This window comes from Sus scrofa, chromosome 3 (assembly GCF_000003025.6).
Source record: "Sus scrofa isolate TJ Tabasco breed Duroc chromosome 3, Sscrofa11.1, whole genome shotgun sequence".
NCBI lineage: Eukaryota > Metazoa > Chordata > Mammalia > Artiodactyla > Suidae > Sus > Sus scrofa.
The window spans coordinates 108,222,310-108,249,058 of record NC_010445.4 but is presented as its reverse complement, the minus strand read 5'-3'; the positions used below and the strand labels follow the sequence as shown (position 1 = coordinate 108,249,058).

General features: G+C 45.7%; 1 protein-coding gene across 2 annotated transcripts in view; it reads right to left on the bottom strand.

The window, feature by feature from the left end:
• GALNT14 (polypeptide N-acetylgalactosaminyltransferase 14) overlaps positions 1–25,744 on the bottom strand; it is a 216,288-nt gene extending 190,544 nt beyond the window's left edge. The window contains exon 1 of one of the 2 annotated variants that reach the window (XM_003481255.4): positions 24,913–25,744. In XM_003481255.4, coding sequence (XP_003481303.1) covers positions 24,913–25,041 — 129 coding nt within the window. In that variant the 5' untranslated portion in view covers positions 25,042–25,744. The remainder of the gene's footprint in view (positions 1–24,912) is intronic. The other variant, XM_021087659.1, reaches the window with a different exon arrangement.

The window sequence follows — 26,749 nt, the reverse complement described above, 5'->3', positions numbered from 1 at the left end:
TACATTTGGCATTCTGTCCACTTTATGGCACAAGATCCATACCATTCTCATATGTCCATGACACTGCTGAGTCTATCCCTGAATCTACTTCAAATTTTCTCCTTCCTGCCATCCCCAAGTTCTCCCCTTTGATCCTCATGCTACATCAAGTCCTCCTTACTCTGGTTGGAGTGCCACATGCTCCTGGAACTCTCACTTTGTAGTGAATTAAACACAAAATCCCCTAAATCGCCCCATAAAGAAGTCACTTCAGTCTAGATAAATTAGGCCTATCCGGCAGCATTATTATATGCAGCTACTATAAAAATCATAGTAACACTTCCCAATACATAGAAATTCTTTCAAAACTAAAGCAGAATCCCTCTCCTAGACAGTGGCAAGGTATAAAAGCCAATGCAAACAACCTAAACATCCATCGACAGATAAATGGATTAATATGCGGTATACATACACAATGGAATACTATCAGCTATAAAAAAAGAACAAAATAATGGCATTTGCACCAACATGGATGAAACTAGAGACTCTCATACAAAGTGAATTAAGTCAGAAAGAGAAAGACAAATACCATATGATGTCACATATCCGGAATCTAATATACAGCAAAAATGAACCTATCGACAGAAAAGAAATGAACTCATGGACTTAGAGAGCAGACTTGTGGTTGCCAAGGGGGAGGAGGAGGGAATAGGATGGACTGGGAATTTGGGGTTAGAGATGAAAACTATTGCATTTGGAATGGATAAGCAATGAGATCCTGCTGTACAGCACTGGGAACTATATCTAGTCACTTGTGACGGAACCTGATGGAGGATAATGTGAGAAAAAGAATGTATATACGTATGTGTGACTGGGTCACTTTGCTGTACAACAGAAATTGACAGAACATTATAAAGCAACTGTAATATAAAATTAAAAATCTTATTAAAAAAAAGATAATGTAAAGACTATTGTCTCATTTTCTTCCTAGAATTTATTGCATTACAAAGAAACCTAAATTTCAAAACAATTCGCTGAGAAGTTTCCAAAAATTCATTGTTGAAAATTCAGGAATTGATGAAGCAATTTTGGACAGTGTCCTGTTGACAGTAGGAGCTGTCTCTCTCAAATGCCAATCCTACTCACGGCAGGCTACTATTCTGAGCCCGGCAGCCAGTGAGGCCAGCACACGGGTGTGGTCCTGAGTCTGTGATGAGAGAGACCTCAGGTTCTGTAGAGTTGGATGGAATAAGCTGATACAAGGTTGAAAGAGAACCTGGAAAACAGTGGCAAGAAGGCCAGAGCAAGCTCAGAGCTCCCAAAACCTGTGGACAGTTTGGCCCAGTGTGGGATGGACCCCAGAAGGAAGGCAACTCAGCTGGCATGAGTGTTCAGAGAGGACTTCCTGTCTCCGTGACCCAGAGGAAGGGCTGGAAGCTGAACAGGCCTTGCAGAGTCCCCTCTAGCCTGGAACCAGGGCAGCTCTTCTGGTACCTCAGGGAACTGACTACCTGCCAGGCGGAATCATTCCAAAATACAGGAGCCACTCTCTCCTGCATTTACCAAAACACACAGAGAGCTAAGACAGCTAGTCCCGAGCTCATCCAGGAGACAAGTTAAAAGAGCTGCCTACAGAGAGGACTCAAAGCAGGGACAGATGGATGAGCGAAATACTTAGAAGGGGGAGACTGCTGATGAAACAAAGCTGCTGGGGGAGGCAAATGGCAGTACAAACAAAGAATAACAGCACTTTAATGATGTTCAATAATTATAATACCAAAAAAGAGAGAGAGAGAGAAGACTTTCTGGAACTAAAAATCATGATTTTCAAACTAAAAAGCTCATCAAATGAGTTGAGTAAGTACCAACCTCAACTGGTGGTTCAGAAGATCAAATGGAAAAAAGACTATCACAAAAAGAGCAAAAATACAAAGAAATAAAAACCAGGGGCAAAAAAGATATTTGGAGAACAGATTTATTCTGAAGATCTAATTTGGGAATAAGAGTAATCTCCGAGGAGAAAAAGGAACAAATAAAGATCAGACGAGAATTAAACAAATGAAAGTAGAAGGTTTCCCTTTGAAACCTGAGTCTACAAATGGAACTGAGCTCCTCACAGGAGTCACAGGAAAGGACATATACACCAATGTGTGTTCCTAAGTTTCAAAGGTAAGGAGGAAGTCACATGGGTCCCCAGAAAAAAGAACAGGAAAAGTCATTAGCCGTGAAGTTGACCTGCCATCTGCAAAACGAGATTCTAGAAGACAATGGGAAACCATCCAGAGACTGATGAACATCCACACCAGAAGTTATCTACCTGTCTGATTTATAAAATACTTGCAGATATGCAACAGCTCATAGAAAATGTAACCTACATACCCCATATCATAAAAATACTCAGGTCAAAAACTGAATGAATTCAAACAGAAATCTTGAGATGAGTGAGATGAAGAGAAAACAGTGGCGAGTGATGATAAACCATGCAATTTGCACGGTTGAATCTAAACAGATAGTATAAAATGCTGAAAGCATGTAACAAAAGTGACAAACAAGAACACTTGAAAAAGAAGAGGCACTCTACAAAGAAAAACTTGACATTTAGATCTAGAAGTGTTAAATTGTCTTAGCAAAACCTGGAAATTAGTGGAGAAGGGGGATGAGTTAAAGTCTTCTAAAGATCTGCCAGATTTCAGTGTAAGAAAGAGTAAGGAAGTAAAAGTACTCTTAAAAGGCTCAATGTATTAGATTGACAATGAGTGAGTAAAACATCTCTGTGGGGAAAACTCATCCATATTTTGTTTTTATAGAAGTATCCATTTGAATGTCCTGAAAAGGAAAGTAACGGTCAGTGTTGATGGTATAGTAAGATGTCTAAGTTTAAAAAGAGAACAGAGGAGTTCTCACTGTGGCTCAGTGGGTTAAGAATTCAACTGCAGCAGCTCGAGTCACTTCAGAGACACAGGTTCAATCCTTGGCCCAGTGCAATGGGTTAAAGGATCTGGCATTGCTGCAGCTGAAGTCCAGATTCAGTCCCAGGCCTGGGAATTTCCATATGGTGCAGGTGCAGCAAGGAAGGAAGGAAGGAAGGGAGGGAGGGAGGAAGGAAGGAAAGAAGGGAGGGAAAGAAAGAAAAGAAACAGAAGTTGAAATACTTCTTCAATTCAATACTTCTTCAGATTCAATGCAATCCCTATCAAATTACCCATGACATTTTTCACAGAACTAGAACAAACAATCCAAACATTTATATGGAACAACAAAAGACCCAGAATCGCCAAAGCAATCCTGAGAAACAAAAACCAAGCAGGAGGCATAACTCTCCCAGACCTCAAGAAATACTACAAAGCCACAGCCATCAAAACAGTGTGGTACTGGTATCAAAACAGACAGACAGACCAATGGAACAGAATAGAGAATCCGGAAATTAACCCTGACACCTATGGTCAATTAATCTTTGACAAGGGAGGCAAGAACATAAAATGGGAAAAGGAAAGTCTATTCAGCAAGCATTGCTGGGAAACCTGGACAGCTGCATGCAAAGCAATGAAACTAGAACACACCCTCACACCATGCACAAAAATAAACTCCAAATGGCTGAAAGACTTAAATATACGACAGGACACCATCAAACTCCTAGAAGAAAACATAGGCAAAACACTCTCTGACATCAACATCATGAATATTTTCTCAGGTCAGTCTCCCAAAGCAATAGAAACTAGAGCAAAAATAAACCCATGGGACCTCATCAAACTGAAAAGCTTTTGCACAGCAAAGGAAACCCAAAAGAAAACAAAAAGACAACTTACAGAATGGGAGAAAATAGTTTCAAATGATGCAACGGACAAGGGCTTAATCTCTAGAATATATAAGCAACTTATACAACTCAACAGCAAAAAAACCAATCAATCAATGGAAAAATGGGCAAAAGACCTGAATAGACTGTTCTCCAAAGAAGATACACAGATGGCCAGCAAACACATGAAAAAATGCTCAACATCCCTGATTATAAGAGAAATGCAAATCAAAACTACCATGAGATACCACCTCACACCAGTCAGAATGGCCATCATTAATAAATCCACAAATAACAAGTGCTGGAGGGGCTGTGGAGAAAAGGGAACCCTCCTGCACTGCTGGTGGGAATGTAAACTGGTACAGCCACTATGGAGAACAGTTTGGAGATACCTTAGAAATCTATACATACAACTTCCATATGACCCTGCAATCCCACTCTTGGGCATCTATCCGGACAAAGCTCTACTTAAAAGAGACACATGCACCCGCATGTTCATTGCAGCCCTATTCACAATAGCCAGGACATGGAAACAATCCAAATGTCCATCGACAGATGATTGGATTCGGAAGAGGTGGTATATATACACAATGGAATACTACTCAGCCATAAAAAAGGATGACATCATGCCATTTGCAGCAACATGGATGGAACTAGAGAATCTCATACTGAGTGAAATGAGCCAGAAAGACAAGGACAAATACCATATGATATCACTTATGACTGGAATCTAATATCCAGCACAAATGAACATCTCCTCAGAAGAGAAAATCATGGACTTGGAGAAGAGACTTGTGGTTGCCTGATGGGAGGGGGAGGGAGTGGGAGGGATCGGGAGCTTGGGCTTATCAGACACAACCTAGAATAGATTTACAAGGAGATCCCGCTGAATAGCATTGAGAACTATGTCTAGATACTCATGTTGCAACAGAAGAAATGGTGGGGGGAAAAACTGTAATTGTAATGTATACATGTAAGGATAACCTGACCCCCTTGCTGTACAGTGAGAAAATAAAAAATAAAAAAAAAAGAAGTTGAAATAATGACTCGCCAAAATGGTGAAAATAATAAAAAGCAGAAAGAAAAACAAACAGTAAATATTCAATATATCAGTTATGTCACTAATTACGATAGGTTGAATATTCCTATTAAAAAACCAACATTTTAAGATTAGATTGAAAAATAGGTATTCAAGGAAGTCAAGGGCTATGGACTTGAAGAAGTCAATAGTTTCAGAGCTCAGTTTTTATGTGCCCATTAAAGGAGAGAGACGTCAAAATTATTTAAACTATTATTTTAACTATTTTATGTTAAAAAAAACAAATATCCCTAATTCATTTTATGGAAGTGTGCTCTTAAATCTAAACCCTGATAGAGTACCAAAAAAAAAAAACCCTATATATCAATATAATTCATGAATATGGCTGTTAAAATTCCAAATAAAAGCCAACAAATAAAATCCAGCAGCATAAAAAGTATAACTATAAAGCATTTATTCCAGGAAAGCAGGGATGGTTCAAAATAAGGAAGTCAAAATAATTCACTGCCTCAATAAAAGAGAAAAAATGTATGATTCAACTGAAATATGAGGAAAATCCAAAGTCATTTCTAAATAAAAAAAAAACCTGACGTAAAACAGGAAACTACTAAAATATGATATAGAATATTTCATAAATGTGAAAAAATAGTATAATCCTACAGCCATTTGCAACAAAGTCAATAATGAGTCCTATATTGCCATGGTATTTCTTTTTTTCTTTTTTTTTTTTTAGGGCCACATCTGTGGCATGTGGAAGTTCCTGGGCTAGAACCCACATCCTCATGGACTCTATGTTGAGTTCTAAACTGCTGAGCCACAACAGGAACTCTGGCATTTCATTTTGAAAGTGGCAAAACAAAATAATGAAAAAAACCAACATCAATATTCAAAAAGAAGAGATAAATTTAACTCATTTTGATAATGATACAATTTTTTTTTTTTTTTTTTTTGTCGCACCCACAGTATGCAGAAGTTCCTAGGTCAGGGATCGAACCTGAGCCACAGCAGTAGGCCACCAGGGAACTCCTGATAATGGTATGATTTTATACCTGGAAAACCAGACGGACTAATTAAGAAGTAATCCCTGGGTTTAATAAGAAAATTCTAGTAAAACATATAATATTGGTATAGTATGAGATAAATGGATCAATAGAGCAGAATGGAGTTCCCAGAACTAAAACCCAATGTTTAGAGGAAATAAATACATGTCAAAGGTAGTATTTCAACCAGTGGAGGAAATGATGATTTGTTTAATTAATGATACTGACACAAATAACTATCCATTTGGAAGAAAACAGAGTTAAACTCCTACCTCAAACTAGTAATAAAAATAAAATCCAGATGGACTTGAGATTTTAAAGTTTTTTTGGGGAGTTCCCGGAGTTCCCGTCGTGGCGCAGTGGTTAATGAATCCGACTAGGAACCATGAGGTTGCGGCTTTGATCAGTGGGTTGACGATCCGGCGTTGCCGTGAGCTGTGGTGAAGGTTGCAGACGCGGCTCGGATCCCACGTTGCTGTGGCTCTGGCGTAGGCCGGTGACTACAGCTCCGATTGGACCCCTAGCCTGGGAACCTCCATATGCCGCGGGAGCAGCCCAAGAAATAGCAAAAAGACAAAAAAATAAATAAATAAATAAAGTTTTTTTGACGTCAATATAGAAAATTTGGGATGTTCTATATACAATTTAGTAGTTAGGAAGATCTTTTTAATAAGATGGGACACTGATTAACTTTTAAAAAGACATTTACATAAAAATAAGCAAAAAGTTACATGGTGTTATACGTCATAAACAAAGTTAAAAGTGTAACAACTGCCTAGAAAAAAAAAATCTGTAATGCATAAGACCAATAAAGAGCTATCTATAATTTACCAAGAGCTCTTATTATTGACAACGAAACAGCCCAGTGGAAAACAGGCAGAGGATATGAATAGACACGTCATAGAAGAAGAGATCCTAAAGGGCCATAAACATATGAGAACACACTCAGCCTCTCTGGTAGTCAAAGGAATTCAAAATTACAACAGGATTCCATTTTATACCCATTAGATTGGCAAAATGAAAATGACAACATTTACGCTAAAGGGGCTGCTGAGGAAAGAATATTCACTTTGCTAGGGGAAATGTGGATAATTTCACTGTTTTTAAAAGCAATCTGAATATGTCCATGAATATAAAGATTAGACTCCCTTTGACTCTGAAGTCCTGCTCCTGAAAATCTATCCCATAGAAGTAAAAGCACCAACCAATACGAAAGAATATGTGTACATAAAGCAAAAAAAAAAAAAAAAAAAAAAAAGAATATGTGTATAAAGGTATTTACTGCAGCACTGTGGGTAGTGATAAGCAATAAGAGACAAGGTAAACACCTGTCATATGGAAGTCACTGAATAATATCAGCTGCAGCAATGCCATAGAATATTATGCAGTTATTAAAAATAGTGTACTTGCTGACCTGAGGATTTCTAGGATGTATGATTAATGAAAAGTAATATACCACGAAGTATATGTAATATGATCAATCTCTCTCTCCTCTTTCTGTCTTTTTAGGGCCATACTCATGGCATATGGAGGTTCCCAGGCTAGGGGTCTAGCTGGAGCTACAGCTGCCAGCCTACGCCACAGCCATGGCAATGCCAGATCTGAGCTGCATCTGCAACCTACACCACAGCTCACAGCAACGCCGAATCCGTAATCCACTGAGCAAGGCCAAGGATCAAATCCACATCCTCATGGATGCTAGTTAGGTTTATTACCACTGAGCCATGGGAACTCCTCTTTCTCTCCTAAATAATGACCAAAACAGCTCAGAAAATATTTATATATGTTTACATACTGACTAGAGGATGCACAGAGAAAGACAGAGTTTACACATCCAGGGTGTTATGTTGCTTATTTAAAAGTTGGCGGGTGAGGTTAGTGGCAAAGATAAGCCTAAATAAATCAATCAACTAACAGACAGCAGAGAGAACTACAGCACAGACAATCCTCATTTATGCTAAACACCCACTTTGTTGTTCTAAGTTTGTTTAATAGATAACTTGTTTTAAACAAAATAGGATCTTACTAGGGACACAAGTCTGAATCCTCCTTTTTTTTTTTTTTTTTTTTTTAAACTTGGTACATATATTTCCATGCCCACTATGTTAGGTCATTTCCTAGTGTAGCTCCCCAAGAGAATAACTTGGAGTGAGGTATGGTGGATTAGCCACACATCTCTGTGAACATCAGCTGGCCACCTTCCTTTGACCACTGCATATACATAAGAAGAAGGAACTCTCCCAGGTCCTGATTCCAATCCCTCCTCCTGGTAACACCAGCCAGGGTATCTTCACTTCTTGATTCTGCCACCAAATACACACAGACTCTTCTAGGTGACTTTGGGTCTCGGCCTTGCCAAGACCTCATTCAAGAGAATGCAGACGGACAAGAGTACTTCTCCAAGGGGCATTTCTCTGGGAATAGCCACATGAATTAAAGACGAAAATAGAATAAAGGTGGTCAAGAAAAGCCAGAATCGGCCTTGGCAAGAGATCTAGAACATATACAGCAATTCTCATTTAGGCCAGGGAATAAGAGAAAGGGAGTGCCATGTTCAAATTTCACAGAATTGTCCCTTTAAGAGCAATTAGCATACTATGAGCAGTTAAAATCCTTAAACCAAAAACATTTCCTGAACAAAGTCTCCAGTGAGTAGACTATAATATTCTCAAGTGAAGAGATCCATTCGCTTTCAGATGCATTCACATCTGAAGACAAAAAAAGCAAACAGCTTTATGTTCAGACTCTTCCACAATCTGGGTTGCTCCTGATCTGCGTGGACCTCTGGCTGCTCTGGCTGCGTCCCACTACCTCTGGAAGACCTTCTTCACCCCTGCCACCCACAGAATCAGCCTGTCTCTAAATTCCTTCAGAACTTATTTCCTGCCTACAGGAAGATATCCTAGATTTGCTGCTGTGTTGTGCTGGTCACGTCCCCTTACTGCATCCCAACACTCTAGGGAGTTCCTGTTGTGGCGCAGTGGAAATGAATCCAACTAGTAACCATGAGGTTGCAGGTTCAATCCCTGGCCTCGCTCAGTGGGTTGGAGATCAGCCGTTGCTGTAAGCTGTGGTGTAGGTTGCAGATGCAGCTCAGATCTGTCATTGCTGTAGCTGTGTCACAGGCCGGCAACTGGAGCTCCAGTTAGACCCCTAAGCCTGGGAACCTCCATATGCTTTGGGTGTGGCCCTAAAAGGCAAAAAAAAGAGAAGAAAACAAAAAAAGACTAACACACTCCAGGCAGGTAGGATAATGTATTGGAATATTCATTTTTATTGGTTCTCACTGCATTCTACCCACTCACTCTCACCCCAGCCCTGCTCCAACCCCTACCCTCAGCATGTAACCCATACCCAATGCTCTCTTGCTCCAAGGAAAATGGTACATAAGTGGCGGGGTGAAAGAATAAGTAGACCAGAGGGAGAAGAAAAAGAAAATTCCTCCAGTTTGGAAAGACAACTAAAAAAGCCAATCTTGAAAGTGGGCAAGAGGCAGGTGGGTCCGAGAGGAATGGCTCTAGGGAGGCTGGAACCTGGGCTTGGGGCTCCCAGCGCATCACAGGAAATCCACCAGCCTGAGAGCAGCAGAATGATGGGGGCTTAGTCAATGACATTACAGACAGGACGGTGATGCCCAGAAGGTTTGGAGGTTCATCCCGCATCACTGGGAAATGGGGAAGGAAGCCTTCTGGATCTTTGTGACACTGAAAGCAAAAGAGGATTCCCCACTCCAACCCAGGAGAATGGGAGCTCAGAATCAAAGTGAATTCAATACATAGGGAAATGTGACACCAACTCTAGTTTGGGAAGCACGATTCATGTGAGCTTTCTGTGGGCGAGAGTTACTTGTGCTCTGATGCAGTGCTTCTCAAACACTGATTGCCCAGACACCACCTACGGGTCTTGTTAATTAAGATGCTGATTTTAAATCAGTAGCTGTGGAGTGGCCTGAGAATCTGCATTTCTAACAAACATCCATCTCTGGCCCCTGAACCACACCTCTGAAAAGCAAAGGTCTAAGGCGGGGCTTAGCAAACTTTTTCTAAAAGGATAGTAAAAATTTCAGGTCTGTGGGCCTCCTAGTCTCCATCTATTCAACTCTGCCATGGCAAGTGCGAACGCAGCGACAGACAATATGTAAAGGAATAAGTGGGACTGTCCCCGTAAAATATTATTTATGGATACTGAAATTTGAATTTCATATAACTTTCATGTGTCCCACAATATTTTCTTTCTAGTTCTTTTTTTTCCCCAACCCTTAAAAAATGTTTTTAAAAAATTCTTAGCTTACAGGCTAAACAGAGGATGGAGGTGGTCTGAATTTGACCGATACCCCAGTCTAAAACAGGAGAGAACCCACAGTAGGCATTCCTGACTAATTAAATTCAAGGGGCTGCTCAGATAGCCTACTTTTCTATCCTGAAGTTGATTTTCTTCCCCGTGATCCTTCTGCCGGTGCTTTGCTTTTCAAACAGCAGACACTTTGGGGACAAGTGGGTCCTGGCAAATGTACTCCTTCAAAACTCACTGAAATGACTTGAAAAAGACAGCCCTAAATCCTTCTTCTTCTAATAAGAGGCCCTGTGGAATAACAGGTTCCTGTTTTAGTGAAAGAGCTTTAAGGATGAGATTAAACTTCAACCACAGTTTTCTGAGCAAACGGAAGAGTGACATGATCCGGGGAAGAAATTCACCCTTGCAGAACAACTGCCAGTAAATTCCAAAGCAATTGTCTCAGAACTTTATCCCACGAACCCATGTAAAATTCTCTCCATGCCCTTGACCTCACATTCCATTCTGACTCAAAAGACAGAAAAGATTCCTTATCCATCTTGCAAGCCCCTTTCACCATTAATCAGCCACCATCCCAGTGACACAGTTCTATCTCTCCAGGAATAAAGCAACACACTTTAAAGTCCAAGAGGGAGACAGGTTCTAGAGACAAAAGTGGCTGGGCCCCAGGCGGGGACCACTCCTCCATACTTGACTACTCCCTAAGAATTCACCTGGACAAGGAGAGCAGAAGCAGGCTCAGCCATCACCTGCACCCCACACAGCCATTCACACCTAGAAATGCCTGTAGAGGTTTGCTGGATGAACCGATGAGCTTGACCCAGGAGCCTGGTGCAGGGGAAGTGGTCCATTGTCGCTCTCTGTTTTTTTTATTTTGTTTTGTTTTGTTGCTTTTTAGGGCTGCCCCCTATGGCATATGGAAGTTTCCAGGCTAGGGGTTGAATTGGAGTTACAGCTACCAGCCACAGCCACAGTAACGTGGGATCTGAGCCACATCTGCAGCTGTGCCAATGCTGGATCCTTACCCCACTGAGTGAGGCCAGGGATCAAACGTGCATCCTCATGGATATTAGTTGGATTCATTTCCGCAGCACCACAACGGGAACTCCCTCCCTGTTTGCTAAGCCTATCTCCCCGCACTGGGAAGCGCTCAAAGGAAGAAATTCCTTCAAGGAGCTCACTGCCTTTCTCACTTGCCAACTATCCTGCTGGCAACCCAGCATCCCCCAGACCTGTCTAGGCTCCACCAATTCTTAGCTCCGTTGACATAGGAAAGTTTCAATGGAAGTTTATGAACTTCAGGTTCTTCATTGGTAAAAATAAGGGTAATCAACATATTATCCAGAGAAAATATTCATAAGAAAACACTTTAACCACCCATATGGCTCAGGCACTGTTTAATCAGAAAGGTGGGAGTTCCAGTCTTGGTGCAGTGGTTAATGAATCTGACTAGGAACCATGAAGTTGCAGGTTTGATCCCTGGCCTTGCTCAGTGGGTTAAGGATCCGGTGTTGCCATGAGTTGTGGTATAGGTTGCAGATGCGGCTCGGATCTGGCATTGCTGTGGCTGTGGTATAGGCCGGGGGCCACAGCTCCGATTAGACCCCTAGCCTGGGAACCTCCATATGCCGAGGGAGCAGCCCTAGAAAGACAAAAAAGACAAAAAAAAAAAAATCAGAAAGGTGTCAGCCTTAAACACCTGGTATGACTGTACTGGCTCAGCTCGCCTACCTCATGGTGGGCTTTGTAAAGAATGACTAACTTAACACAGATAAAGCCCCTGGGGTTTCTACTGGAAGACATCCATACACCCCTCTCCCTACCCTCTGTCCTCTCCTTCCTAGACTCCAAGCCTACAGTAGTAGCCACGAACAAGTTCCATGGCCAACACTACCGCAGGACACCTGACAGTCACTGTACCATTTATTTAGGTCATGGCCAGGGTTGCCGCTGACTCCTACTAGAGCCAGCTTCTCCTGCAGACAACTCAGGGAGCCCCCAGGGCCTCTTCCAGAAGGTCCTACACACAGAAAACTCGTAGTCACCCTGGGCAGGAAGACAACGGGAACCTGGTACTCCTGGGTACACACAGTCAACCCGCTTGTAGGAAGATAGCCTACTTGGTGGGGAGTAGGGGGAAAGACACCCAAAGCACCCAAATGCCCACCCCACCCTCCTCAAATCAGGATAATAGGGACCAAACCTCAAATGCCACAAAAAAAAAAAAAAAAGCAACTGGGTCATTTCATTGGCAAATAACTCCAGCACAGATTTCACAGGGAAAACCCTACAAACCCTGACCATCATTAAGACTCCATGCCCGTGGGGAAAAGACCTGGCTGCTGCTCTGGAGGAACCCTGGCTGCTTCCCTGAAAAGACATAGCACATCTCCCATAGGACCTGACATGTGACATTCAATACATGTCAGTACTCTCAAGCCCTATTGAGACTGGAAGGAAACAAGAAAACGACTTGCTCAAACTATTGCATTTGGAGTGGATAAGCAATGAAATCCTGCTGCATAGCACAGGGAACTATATCTAGTCACTTGTGATAGAACATGATGGAGGATAATGTGAGAAAAAGAATATATATATAGGAGTTCCCGTCGTGGCGCAGTGGTTAACGAATCCGACTAGGAACCATGAGGTTGCGGGTTCGGTCCCTTCCCTTGCTCAGTGGGTTAAGGATCCGGCGTTGCCGTGAGCTGTGGTGTAGGTTGCAGACGCGGCTCCGATCCCATGTTGCTGTGGCTCTGGCGTAGGCTGGCGGCTACAGCTCCGATTCGACCCCTAGCCTGGGAACCTCCATATGCCACGGGAGCGGCCCAAGAAATAGCAAAAAAAAAAAAAAAAAAAGAATATATATATATATATAAAATATATATATATGACTGGGTCACTTTGCTGTACAGCAGAAATTGACAGAACACTGTAAATCAACTATAATGGAAAAAATAAAAATCATATTTAAAAAAGCAACTTGTTCAACAAACAACTATCCTTACTATGACTGGGGCAAATGGGAAGTCTTGGCACAGAAAGAGGAGAAAGGAAATTGCACATTATAAAAAGGAATACCCGTTAAGAAGTAGAAAATATCATAAATGTGGCTTACTTATGGATAATAGCAGGTATTTGTTTGGGGTGCTAATAATCTAATTAGTAGTCAATCCAGTGCATCCTCTATTATCAGCTGATCCATAATTACTGCTCCATGCTGAGTATTTTCCCGGCACATGATAGCTTTCAACTCCTCAGCACAAACAACCAAATAATTGGTGCTATTATGCTGGATACAGGACTCTTCCTTTCTGAGGGGTGATGTGGGGGGCATTTGCTATTCACTGCAGCCTTTGCATTTTCAGCATCTCTTAATTCCTCACCATCCCCTCTTTCACCAGTCTTAAGGCATGCCGAAAGCCCTCAAGAACGCGATGGCTTGGAGAGTTTAAGCCTGGGACCAGAAACATGCCCAGTTTCTGTAGGGGGGACGTGTTCATAAGGGCTATCAAACAGTGCTGAAAGCACAATATATTTCTCTTTGAACGTGTTGTAAAGTTTTCTTTGACTATTGGTTTAAAATGACTTGTTCTGGAAGAGATAGTTTCTGATATAAAACTATTTCATTCAACAGCTTCTGGTCTCAACAAGATGTGGGTAATTCCAGAAAGCAGAACAAAGGCGGGCTATAAAGGCAGGTTGCTAAGGGAAAAATATATTCAATCATCACTTTCAGGAGACCAGATTCCCTGCGACTGGGTGAGGTGAGAAAGAAACCTGGGGTGAGGGTGGTGAAGTGGGAGGAGGATGGGCTCTGGAGCCAGACAGATCGAGATTTGGAATACAGTTCCTCCACTGCCACTGAATGTTTCTAAGCCTGATGGTCCCCACCTGAAAAACAAAGCTGTTAATGCCTATTACACAGGGTTGTTAAGAATAGATGTATCCAACTATAATGTAAAATATAAAAATCATCATGAAAATTTTTTTAAAAAAGAGTAGATGTCTGACACAGGAAGCTCCTAGCATTTACAGGGGCTCAGGTTGTTAGTTCTCTGCTTTTTTCTTGGATGCAAAAAAAAAAAAAAAATAGAAGCTGCTTTCCTATAAGCCAGTAGCTTGTGCCATGTAATTCCATTCGTTGTAACTAAGCCTCCACCTCTTCACTATAAACATAGGTAGATTTCAGCCCGGATTCACTACGGGCAGCTATACCAGCCACATTCCCACTGGTGGTTCCCACTGTTCTGAAGGTCCTCCCACTGCCCTGCTCTCCCCTAGGGTCCGTCCACTCCCCTTATGTTCCTATGAGTCAACAATTAAAGAGTTAATTCTCAGCAGGTGTTGTATGTGGGGTGGCTGGTATCTGTACTATACTACTTGTGAAATTCTCCCAGTGTGTGAAAGGGAGTCATAGTTGGGAAATTACAAAGTCCTATCAAGGCCTTTCTGTACAGACTCTTATTCAGAAACAGAAACCAATGGCTACTAAAAGGAATGAAAATTGCGATGCTCTGAGCCCAAAGGAGGCACTGAAGCCTGGAGCTGGGAGTCACCACTCAGCACCGACTTCATCTTTTTGAACGTCTTATTGAGGTGGAATATACAAACAGGAAAGAGCAGGTACTCAATGCATTTTTACAAAATGAACACACCCAAGTTACAAGATCAAGAAACTGACAGAGTACCAGTTCTCCAAATGCTCTCTAACTACGCTTCCTGCAGTCACTAACAACGCCAACCAAGGGTCACCAGGAAACTGACTTCAAACACTGTAGATTAGTTCAGTCTGTTCTTGTATTTTATGGTGGAATTCCACAACTCACAGGTAAATCTGGCCTGCCCCATCTTAGGACAAACTAGGACTAGATTTTGCATTTATAAATCTTTGAAAATCATGCCAAAAGAATAATATTTCATAAGATGGGAAAACTACATGAGATTCAAATTTCAGGGTCCACAAATAAGTTTTTAGAGCATTGGGAACTATACCTAGTCAATTATAACGGAGCTTGATAATGAGAGAAAAAAGAATGTATATATGTATGTGCAACTGGGTCACCTTGTAGTACAGTACAAAATTGACAGAACACTGTAAGCCAGTTATAATGGGAAAAAATAAAAATCATTTAAAATAAAAAATAAGGTTTTATTGGGACAAGACCAGGCTCATTTCATTTACAGGTCGTCTTTTACGTCATAGCAGCAGAGTGGAATACTTACAGAAACCTTATCACCTTAAAAAAAAAAAAAATCCTGAATATCTGATCCTTTACGGAAAAAGTTTGCTGACTTCAATTTGAGTGCAAAGCATTCATTGAAATAAGAGTGCATTTCTTCGGGGTTTACCGCTAGGAGTGAAATTGCAGGGTCGTAGGTATATACATGTGTTCAGCATTGGCAGACACAGTCGAGACGTTTTCCAAAATATACACTCAGTTTTAAGAGAAAAGCTAAAACCTGGAGCAGAAGCATAATCTCAGTGTTAAGAGGGGCAGGGAGAATTACAGGGAGTTTATCTGATCCAGAATTAAACAAACGATTACAAAACCATCAGGACCTTTGAGTGGAGAGAGAAAATATCAGTTATCTAGGTTTGCACTTCTTTTCATTCTATCTCCATGCACACTGCTCAAAAATATAGTTCCCTTTAATGCTGCCATGCTCTGCAGAAATGGACAACAGCGGAAAAGTCATGTTTCTGCTCAGGATCCCGCAATAGCGAATGACTTTGTCACTCAGGCCACATCACAAAAGCATCACCATGAGCCCTCCCTAAGCTTACCTGAATTGCAGACAAAATACCAGAAAGACACTAGCAACCTCCTGATTTTATGCTGTCGTCATTTTCAGCATACACATAGGCAGCAACTACATTACTCACATGCAACCTCCAAAGCAGCCACCAAGAGGCTGAACCGTGCATGTACCGGATAGATCTGACAATCTGTCTACACAGCCGAACTAAGCCATCACTGTCATCAATGGGCTTTCAAGGCTAAAGGGCATCCTCTGTCTTCGAGCCAGAAGGCTCTCGAGTAATGGCCGGCACTTTCCAAAGACACTTGCCTGGAGTCACAGCCCCTTACACCTGCCTCGCATTTCAGATAGGAAGTACTTCTTGGGTTCTTTCAAATGACATTATCCTCTCAGAGGGGAATTGGTTCTGATTGTTTAAGAACCACATTCATCATGAAAGGGATTCAAATCAACAATTTCTGTCTTAATTGCACAATCCTGCTGACTTCTGAATTGAGGAACCTCTGGAATGACAGCAGAGGCTCACTTCCTGCCGGCACACCCTGCCAGCACACCCTGCCAGCCCTGGGGGCTCACGGGCACAAGGACAGAGCCAGTACCAACCACAGGACTGAAGGGGTAGGAAAGCCTCTCTCTGCTTCTCCCGGGGCCAGGAGTCTGCCGCTCCAGGCCAACAATTTCCCACAGCAGTAGTGTCCGGTGGAACATTTCTGTACGGCCTCTGGATGAGTTCATCTTGGCCTGTCCTGGAGGAAAACCAAGGTCCTGGAGCCCCCCCCACCAAAGTCAGACTCTACAATTCCTTTAATCCAATCCTCCGTTCCCTTCTGGATGCAGAAACACAACACGGTGTTTTATTCGAGGTAACGAGTCATTTCTCAGCAAGAGCACAAGCTTTTTGTCTGTATGAAAGGATATACATAGCATAGACATAGAGAAAATAGATGTCATTTCCCCCTGGAAAAGGACGCCAGCCAGAAGTTGAGCACAGCCATGATACAAACAGCGTGTGCTTTACAGTCAAAAGAGAAAGTTCAAGGCCACTTCCAGCTTGGGAAAGCTTGCCCGTCTCCTCCTTATAATCCCAATTTCATCATACTTTAGAAAGCAAGGATAACCATAACACCTACCTCACCAGGTGGTAGGAAGAATCAAAGGAGGCATTTCGGAATAAAAACGCTTTGTAAACTGTAACCGATCGCAGGAAGAGGTGGAGGAAGGAAGCTACTTCTCCCAGCTCCTGATTCATCCTTAATTAGTCAGGTCTTTGGACCCGTGCCTCTCCAGGTGAAGACACCAGCCCACCGCAATAAGGCCCTCAGTCAATTCAGCCCTCAGCTGGCGGCTATCAACTGCCTGTCTATTAAGAGCCAATTATCTGGGTGGCTTAATTAATCCATGGACCACATGGTCCGATCTCCCGGAGATCCTAGAAAACAAGGAGCCTGAAACCCAGGTGCCAGCTAATTTTTCAATGACCATCAAGGAGGCTGGTATGCCTGCATGTTGCAGCTGCCAGTGATGGGAGCATAAATATTGATTGGCTTAGTCTCTCTGTGGCTGCGGGGGAAATTAACGATTAGCGTGTTCTCAGAGGAACAACAGAAGCTACATAAATCCTCAGCCTGGACGATTAGGGGGGAAAAAAATCCTAATTTCCCAACCCTAGTGCAGATAGAGGAAAAGGATGGATCGCCTCTTGGAGAGAGCTTGTCAAGATGGGAAGGTCCTACCCCCTCCATAGACGTTAGCCACACCCGCCTGCCAGGAACAAGAAGCAGATGGAGTTGAAACAACAGGACCATTAGGGGAAAAAGGCAGCTGGGTGGCGGTTCTTGTCACCTGGGCACTTGGATGCAGGGTGCTGCTCGCCCTGCATTTCCCTGAAAGCTCTCTGTAGGGCTCACAGTTAAGAAGACAAGGAACATGAGGAGAATTTTTTTTTTTTTTAAGTGTCCGATCCCGTCTCTGGGAAATGGTAGGCAGAAGAGATTTTGTACTTGAAGTCAAGTCAGAGGCAGTGGTCTGGGCTCCTTCGTTCCTGTCCTGAGGCCTCATGCTACTACAAGGGCATCCGACTGGAAGGGCTCAGGGTGGCCCAGACTGGCTACTTTCCTCCTTCGGGAAGAACTGCCTTTGCATCCAGAACAGCAGCGAGGCAAGCAGCTCGTGACCTTGGCCGGAGCCTTCAGGGAAGTGCTGGGCTCCTGCACCGCCAGACTTCTTCCTGGGGCTCCTGACCAAGTGTCCTGTGCTGCTCCACTCTGGGCTCCCCTTGCCTTCCAGATTGTGAATAAGAGAAGGAGGAAGAATGGGATGAAGAGAGGGAAGGAAGCTCTGGAAAGGAAAACAGGAGGCAAGGGACTCCCTGGATAGCAAGTACGTTCCTCTTGCCATAGCATTCTCTTCCTCTCTCCCCATCAGCTTCCTGGTGTTCATTAGGTCCTGTGAGGGCAGCAGCTGCTGCCAAAGGCAAAGGTGGTGGCCGCAGAAGGTCATCTCAGGCCATTTATTCTGAAATACCAAAATATCAGAGCCAGCAAATTTCAGGAGCTTCTGCAGAATTCCCCAGGGTACCAGGGTACGTGCCTGTGTTCCTCTGTATCCCAAAGGGGTTCTCTCTTAATCAGCTCAACATCTGAGGACTTGGAAACTGATTTATGTTCTTGGTTAATCTAGCGTTTCTGGTAAAATAATTAAAAGATAAGTAATAGACGCAGAGTATCTGTGGTGTAATTATTTAAAGCCATGAGGGCTCACTTCGGGAGTTATTCACTGGTAACCCCAAACGACTCAGACTGCTGGCGAGGCGAGTGGGAGATGGGCAGCGCTGGAGCATGCTGCTCCCATTGCACAGTTGAGGAGACTGAGCCTGGAAGAGACCTTCTGAGTTATCCTTGGCACGGCCAGCAGCCAAAAGAGACTCCCAGGCTGCCACATGGATAAAGAAAAACTGATTCTGACATGATCAGAGCTGCCAGGAGGGCGCCAGGCTCTCTCTCCAGCCCTGGACCCTGGTGAACAGTGAGAGTCTCTGAGGCTGAGAAGGAAGGCTCAGGGTCACAGCGGGCAAGTGGGAAGAGGCAGCAGTCAGCTGCAGAGGGCACAGGGCATGTCAGATTCACTTCCCCAAACAGATGGCGGGTCTATAATGCTGGTCTCAGGTGGAATGTGCAAAAGTCACAGCAGGGTTCATAGGCTCCCCCAGAGACAGGAGCTGGGGATTCGTCCCTGCTTTCTAGTTCAAATTCTCTTCCAAAAAAATGCTTCGGGGACTTTGAAGTGCTCTGGAAGAGTGACAAAACTGTAAACGTTAGAAACTAAATGAGGGCACAGAAACACACTTCTTCAACTTCAAAATGTGTTCCTGGGTGCCTGATAATGCGTAAGACTAGTCTGGAAAATTGGGATGGGAGAGGTGTGAGAAAGGATGCAGGCAAAGGTGGCAGACGAGATGGCATGTGAACTTGGCCATGTGGAAACCCCGGACCTTAGGCATCAGCCAACAGCAGCCTCATTCTGTCCCTGTTCAGTTAATAAATGATCTCTGATGAGTGGAAATTAACACGTTTAAATGATACAAACAGATGAGCAACCTTGGAAAAGGGTAGTCTGTAGACAGGCTGGGGAGGCTTGTGACAGGGACATTAATTTCCCCTTCCTTTCTGGTTTTGCCCTTTTGTCTTCATCGATTTGAGCAAGTATCATTTTGTGTCTCTGGGAAATTTTGAGACAGGAAGGAGCTCCTGGTCCTTGTTTCCCAAAGCACCAGGCCACTTAGGGGAATAAGGATTTAGGGAGAGAGAATGAGAGAGCATCCCAGGCTGACTCAAAGAGATTCCCTTAGAACAGATCCGTGGGTCCCTGGCACAGGGAAAAAATGCCATCTGGGAAATCGAGCTGGGACAAGGGTGCAACCCAGGGCAGGCCAAAAACGATCCAGGAAGTAGAAATTCCCACCAGCCTGATGGGACTGAACAGGGCAAGAGAGGACATACAAGGGAGCTCAGGGGGCTTGTTTTCATTTTTATCTAGAAACCAAAGGCACGCTGTTTCTTAAAGACCTGAGGTTCCAACCTCCTGCTCTCCTATTTCCCAGCTCCTTACAGCAGCTACATCTGGGCCACGAGGCAACACCAGCTCACCCCCACCCCCACCTGCTCCAGGAACGGCCTTAGATGGCAACACAGCACAGCCCAGGCCCCAACACACAGAGGCGTGAATGGAAGGATGAACATCCATGTGATAATGGGCTGTTTCTGGCCGTTCCTGAGTCAAAATTCCCTGGACAGAGTCTAGAATGTGTCCACGGAGCATCAGCAGACTATTAGGGTCTCTCTCTGAAACTAATGATTTTCTTTTTAGTGGGAGAAAGTATCTAATAAATGGGGAGTAAAATAACAGTGTCATATACTTAAGGCACTTGCAATATGCAAATGTTACAGAAAACAAGCTCTTTCCTAATGGTGTTTGCGATGCTTCCAGTACAGCACAAATACATTTACATGGGCCTGAGGCACTTTTTTCAAAGCCTTTACATTGCCAACACCTTCCTCCAAAAGTACCCTCAGGCCTCAAACTCTTCTGCTTTTTACTAAGCCCTAAGCCCCCGGACTAAATTTAGTTTCTTGGAAATCAGAGACAAATTTGCTGGGTTGTTGTTTGGTTTGGTTTCTCAGTTCTGTCAGTTACTGCAGAATTCTCCACATGGCAAACAAATGATAGAGGAGAGAAGAAATGGTAACGTTTTCAGGTCCTTTTTAGCAGTACAATACTTATCGCTAAAATACGGTTTAAATTAAGGCATCAAGCTTGTTACATGATTTTCAATTAGGAATTAGAGCTTGGCTGAATTCGAGGGTGGGAAACCCCATAAAAATGGAATCAACATCAAAAAATCAAAGAAATCTTTATTTGAGCTATTAATAGAACCAGCCCTTCTTGCAACTAAGGGGGGGAAAATCCAATTAATTTTCTTAAATCAAGAGTGCAGCCTGGCTTCTCTATACCACCTGTGTTGTGACTGGGCATAGGTTTTATTTTGTGATCAGGGCCCCTTTGGAGATGCCATTGCCAGGTGAATGGGAGCGTCCTAACACTGAGGAAAGGGCTTGGGAGCCCAGAGTTAGAACCTGTAGCCATCTCCAGTGAAGACAACTGGCTGCATGGAATCTACAAACTGGGAGGTCCCAGCCCAGGAGCCCTCGCCACTTCCCTCTGCTGTCCAATCCCTCCACCATTCCACCTTTTCTAAATAATTTTAAAGGAAGGGAGCCTGTTCCTCTTGCTTTGGAAAATCACTGACTCCCTTTGCCACACTGGGAGGAGCCCTAGGCAGGATGAAAATTTCCCCATGGCTTCAACCTGTCCAAGGCAAGAGCTCTCCCCATGTCAATGCATGAGCAATGCCGAGAAAACCTAGGATACTGAACTCTCCTGAAAAACCAAAATCTTTTCCCTACAATAGACAAAGGTCCAACCTGAATCTCTATTGTTGAGGAAACAAACTCTGCCCTGGCAAATGATTCCTAAATCAATGGGGCTGCAACCACCTGCAACCATTTGGTGCCACCACCACAGTGACACTGCAGCCTCCCATTGGACCCATCCACCAGGGGGCACTCTGTCTAGCCAGAGGAGCCTTCTCTGCCCCACATGGCTTTCCCCAAGGACAGGGCAGGATGGCACTCTGAGACGGGTTCCCCACAAATTACACCAACTTCCCTGGGGCTCTCCAAAGGCCAGCACTTAGGGAGGATCCATGGAAGGGCTTGGAAAATAGATGGACATCATGCAGCTGTAAACATCCCTAACCTCCCCCATCACCCAATAGTGAAGACTTAGGCATCCACCTGGCTTGGCGGCATGGAAGGAGCACTTGTGTGGCCAGTTCCCAGAATGATCCCATATCATTCTGGTCCTGATGCTGCCACATAATCATGGCCAATTGTTGGGCCAATTGTTGAACCTCATTACTCAATCTCATCTGCATAAAAGTATGATCTGCCTTATGGTTTGCGGTGGTTGTGGAGATTATATGAACTAATATATGTGAAAGTGGAGTTTGTGAATTTGTAGAGCACTATGCACATGCTAGCTATTGCTATTTCACATGAATGCACATGCTCACACATGCCTGGTCCACGAGGAACTCAGAAAGAATGAAATCATTGGCCATATTTACACAGGGCCAAATGAACTACAAAAAAATCAACAGACTTGGTATTCTTCATCTAGCTCCAAATACCATCCATCAATAGGCTGCTTCAGACTCACAGGGAGCCCTTGTAGACATACTGGTTCAGGACCTTCTACCAAACCCAAAGAATCGTAATCTCTGCAGTAAACTCCAAAATGTGGATATTAAACCAGCTTTCCAGGTAGTTCAGGTTTGGAAAGCAACTGCACTCCTTGGGGACCTGACATGCAAATTTCCTGTATAGATCGGTCACAGGAATAAAACCGTGCTCTTTATCTCTCCACCCCTCCCCTCAGATACATATACACTAAGACACAGACAGGTCCTCACCCATCAGCCACAAAATACATCCACAAATACACACAACACATTTAGGTAGACACACAAGCCATACTACAGGTGAAAAACAGGAAGAAGAAATATACTAACAAAAAGAAGGGTGACCAATACTAAGTACCAAGATTTGTAAAGTCTAAAGAATGTATGGTTATAAAGGATACAGAAAAATGGGGGGAAAGGAATAAGATGTTCAGACAAAGAGCCAGTGCTCAAAAGTAGAAGATACCCTCTTCCTCGACTGCACAGCACGATGCCCGTCCTTCTGACCTTAGACCACCGCTCCCATGCCATCGACTTCTCATTTGCTTGTAACTCTGCCTCACCCGGGAACTGGAAGAGCCCTCCAAACGGCGGGACTCCGCTACTGCTCACAGCCGCCCGCACATCTCGCGCAGAGCCTGGCCTAGGGTTGCACTCGGTAAATGTGTGCTCAGCGCACGCCAGGATGAGAAGGGGCAGGTAAGGAAGAAGGACAAAGTGCACAAAGGAGGAGGAGATCTCCAGCCCCAGCTCCCTGGTGTACACTGGGAATAAGTAAGCTTAAGGTAATGAGGTTCAACGCCACACAGAGAGGGTTCCTGTCCCTGCAGGCATCATTATCTGCATCACAAGGAGCAGAACCACCCAGGGAAAAGAAGAAAAGCTCTCCAGATCTACCGGCAGGTCTGAGATGAGGGAGAAAATTGATCCAGCATGATGAAGGCTGTCGGAAGTCACCAGTCTGGCCTCGTCACTCCCCGGCTTAGTACACCTCCAAGGTCCCCTCGTACCCATGAGGCCCTTCCACCAGGACCCTTCTACATCTCCCCAGCCTCACCCCTGTCATCAGCCACACGCTTTGACGCTCAGACTGTGCCAAACTCACAGAGCATGCTGTGTCATTCCTCTCAGACTGTTTGTGGTGCAGTTAACCTCTACCTGAAATGCCCTCCACACCTACTGGCAAACCTACTGTTCATCCTTTTCAATGTAGTTTGATTATGTCCTCCTCCTCCTCCAGGAAGTCCCCAGGCTCCCACGACACCCAATGCACTGAGTCCTCTTAGCCCTCAGCACACTGGATGGTCCTGGTTCATTCCTAAGCAAATCCTCTGCCCTCAGAGGATAAGTAAGCTCTTCATCTCTGTACCCACAGCACCTAGCACACTGCCTGGCACATGGCAGACCGGCAATAAATGCTTATGGAATTCAATCGAGCGCTGGCAAGATTCCAAAACATAAATGCCCAGACTTAGTTAAAAGGCGATCTCAGAGGCAACTTGACAGAGTGGAAAGATGCTGAATATCAAAGGTCAGAGTTCAAATCAGTAGTGTCCTGAGGCAAGGTACTTGAAGACAGAACCTGCTTCCTAATCTATGCAATAAGGAGAATTCCACCCAATTCACACAACTACTTATGAAGAAACACCCACTGTGTACCTGGCACCTAGTAGGTCCTCTGCAGGGTACTTACTGGGAGCCTCCCTTCTCTCTCCCTTCCTCCACTTTTTTTTTTTTTTTTTTTCCAGTTTCTCCTTTGGGACCCGAAGCTTCTCTTAAGGGTGTTTTCTCATTCCCTGGAGGACCTCTCTGGGCCGGGTTCATAAATGTTGCCTGGCTGGTCAGGAAACCCCCTTCTGGCCTCCTTCTGTGTCCCACGGCCAGGTCTGTGGAAGAGGAGACTGAGGAATGGGGGCTCTGAATTAAAGGTGAGCCCGAGCCTGCAGGGAGAGCCTTAGAGCTCGCTCACAAGAGTCGACTGGGCAGGAGTTGGAAAAGCCACTTGGATTCTCATTTCCCCAACTCCCCACCAATACCGAGGCTCTTTACAGGCTCTTTAGTGATGTTTAGGGCACATTCAATTCAACTTCCAATGCAGTTGAAGGGGTCGAGAACAATTATAAAGCAGGGGTGGCGACAGGCCAGGTGGGCCCGGGCAGCAGCAACCGCCCAACCGCCCGAGAGGCTGCAGGGCGCTCGCCCGCGCAGCACACGCGCGCGCGGCGCACCCCCGGCCTCCTCTAGTCGGGCCTGGCAGTGCGGGAAGGAAGGAGGTCAGCGCAGCCGCCAGACTTCTCGCGGGTGCACCGGCCGGCCCTGCCACCCGACCCCACCACTGGCGACTCTCTCGCCGCGCCCACAGACCGCCACCCCCTGAGCGGCTCGACTGCAGCGCCTCCGCCGCCCCGGGACCCCGGGACCCCGGATCCCGGCGCGCTGTCCAAGTTGAGAGCCCTGATCCGCCTGCCAGCGCTCGCCCACCACCCACACCCACTCCCACTTACACACAGCGCGAGGACTAGGGTGCCCCTAAGCTTTTTTTGAATCCAGAAATATCATACTGTAGCCATATCCGGCGCCGGGTTACCTGCTCGCAGCACCCAGACCCCCGCCCTGGCTTCCCGGGAGCCCGCAAACCCCGCGCGCGAGCTGCGCGCCCTCCTGCCAACCACTGCCCCGCGCCCGCCTGCGCCGCCAAACCCCGTACCTTGGGGGTCTGCACTTCAGGTCCCGTCGGCACCTCCAACTTCTTCTTGGTTACCCAGAAGAACAGCAGCACGGTGATCCACAGCACTCCGAAGATCGGCAGCACCAGGCGGCGAGGCAGGCGCCGCATGGTCCCCCTTGCCTTCTCCTCTCGGCGCTACGCCCCTGGGGCACCCCCTGGCGGCCAGGGTCGGCGGGGCAGGAGTCCCCGAGAGTGCCCTGCTCAGGGGAGCGCTGGCCGGGGGGTGCGGGGGGGGGGGGGGGATCCTGCCAAGCGCCCCACCTGCTTGGAGAGAAGCAGGCAGGGCCGAGGGGCACAGCCCCGAGGCACGGCAGGGAGGGCCGAGGAGCAGCCGAGCTGGACGCCCGCTCCAGCCGGAAAAGCGCGGTGGCCACGGAGATGCTCCCCGCGCCGCCGCCGCCGCCTTGGCCGCCGCCGCGAGGGAAACTGACTCGAGCTGCGGGGAGGGAGGAATCCGAGGCTGTGCCCGGCACCCCAGGAGGAGCACGAGGGAGGAGGGAGGGGAAGGAGCGAAAGGGGAGGGAGGACCAACAGACTGACCGACCCGGAGCCCAGGCAGGAGCAAGCGGAGCTAGGAGGGGGGGCGCTATCGTCCCCCCCACACCGAGGCGCCGGGTGCAGTTCTGAGGCCCCCCTTGCCGAGCCCCGGGCGCAGCCCCGGGGCTAACCTGGGATGGGGTGGGGTGGGGCGGGAACGGTGGGTCCGCGAGGCCCGCCACCCGCAGCTGCAAGCTGGGACCCAACGGCCAACCGGCGCCAGGCGGAGCTGTGCCTGGGAGGACTTTCCCGCTCACTGCTGGGGGCTGCACGTGGCGTCCAAAGCCGGTCCCGCCCTCTGTGCACCCTCCCTAAGGGAGCTGGCGCTGGAACCTTGGGATGCTGGCCGCGCTGCTGCCCCACCCGCGAGTCATGCTCCTGGAATTTCAGGGCCAAGGCCCAGTTCAGCCAACTCCCCAGGGTGTTTCTCTGCCTGCCTGCAGGTGCCTGGCAACTTTTTTTGCTTAATGGAACGCTGAGTTGATCTAAATTTAACTTTAAAGAAATCCTTTTAAAAATTAAGGTGCAATTATCTCTCTTAAAGGTTTTCTCTCTTTGTAAAGATCAGGGCTTTGTGCTTGCAGAAGATGGGGTGGGAGTGGGGATGGTCCAGAGTTGGGTCAACCACATGGGGTTCTTGGAAAGCCATCAGGAGGCAGGAGGGCACTGGGTTACCTTTCAAAAGCCCCTTTCCCCAAATGCCTTTTGGAAGTGCAGCCTCCTTCCTCTTGCAAATTAAAGCTACTTGGGTCTAGAGGTTAGAGCAGGCTGAATTGGAGTCCCATTGGGGTCTCAGCTAGGCTGCAATAACGGTGATATCACTGGACTAGGGGCTCCTGGCCCCCATCAGCCGCACTAGCTGTGTGAATCCTGGGCAAGTCCTTTACCTTCCCTGAGCCTTAGATTCCTCATCTGTAAAATGGGAACGATAGATACTACCTCCTTGGACAAGTGAATGAATAGTTGGGAAAGCTAAATGCAAGGGGCTGGTGTCACCTGATCGTCTGATCCCTCGAAGAGGGGAAGAGAGAACCCTGGCTCTCCCTGGGGAACAGTGCCATCTTATGTGTGTAGCCTGAGTTGAGAGATGCTTATCTCATCAAGTTGCTTGGGGAGGTTAAAGTTATGCATCTACTATTATAGTCATCATCCTCCCTGCCTCTCCCTACAGAGTTCCACATAGAGGAGCCCCTGACCCAAAGAAAGGTAGGCAGGTGTAAAGGGCTCCAGAATTCACTCTCCAGGAAGATGGAGCCAATAAGAAGTGGAGTCAGAAATG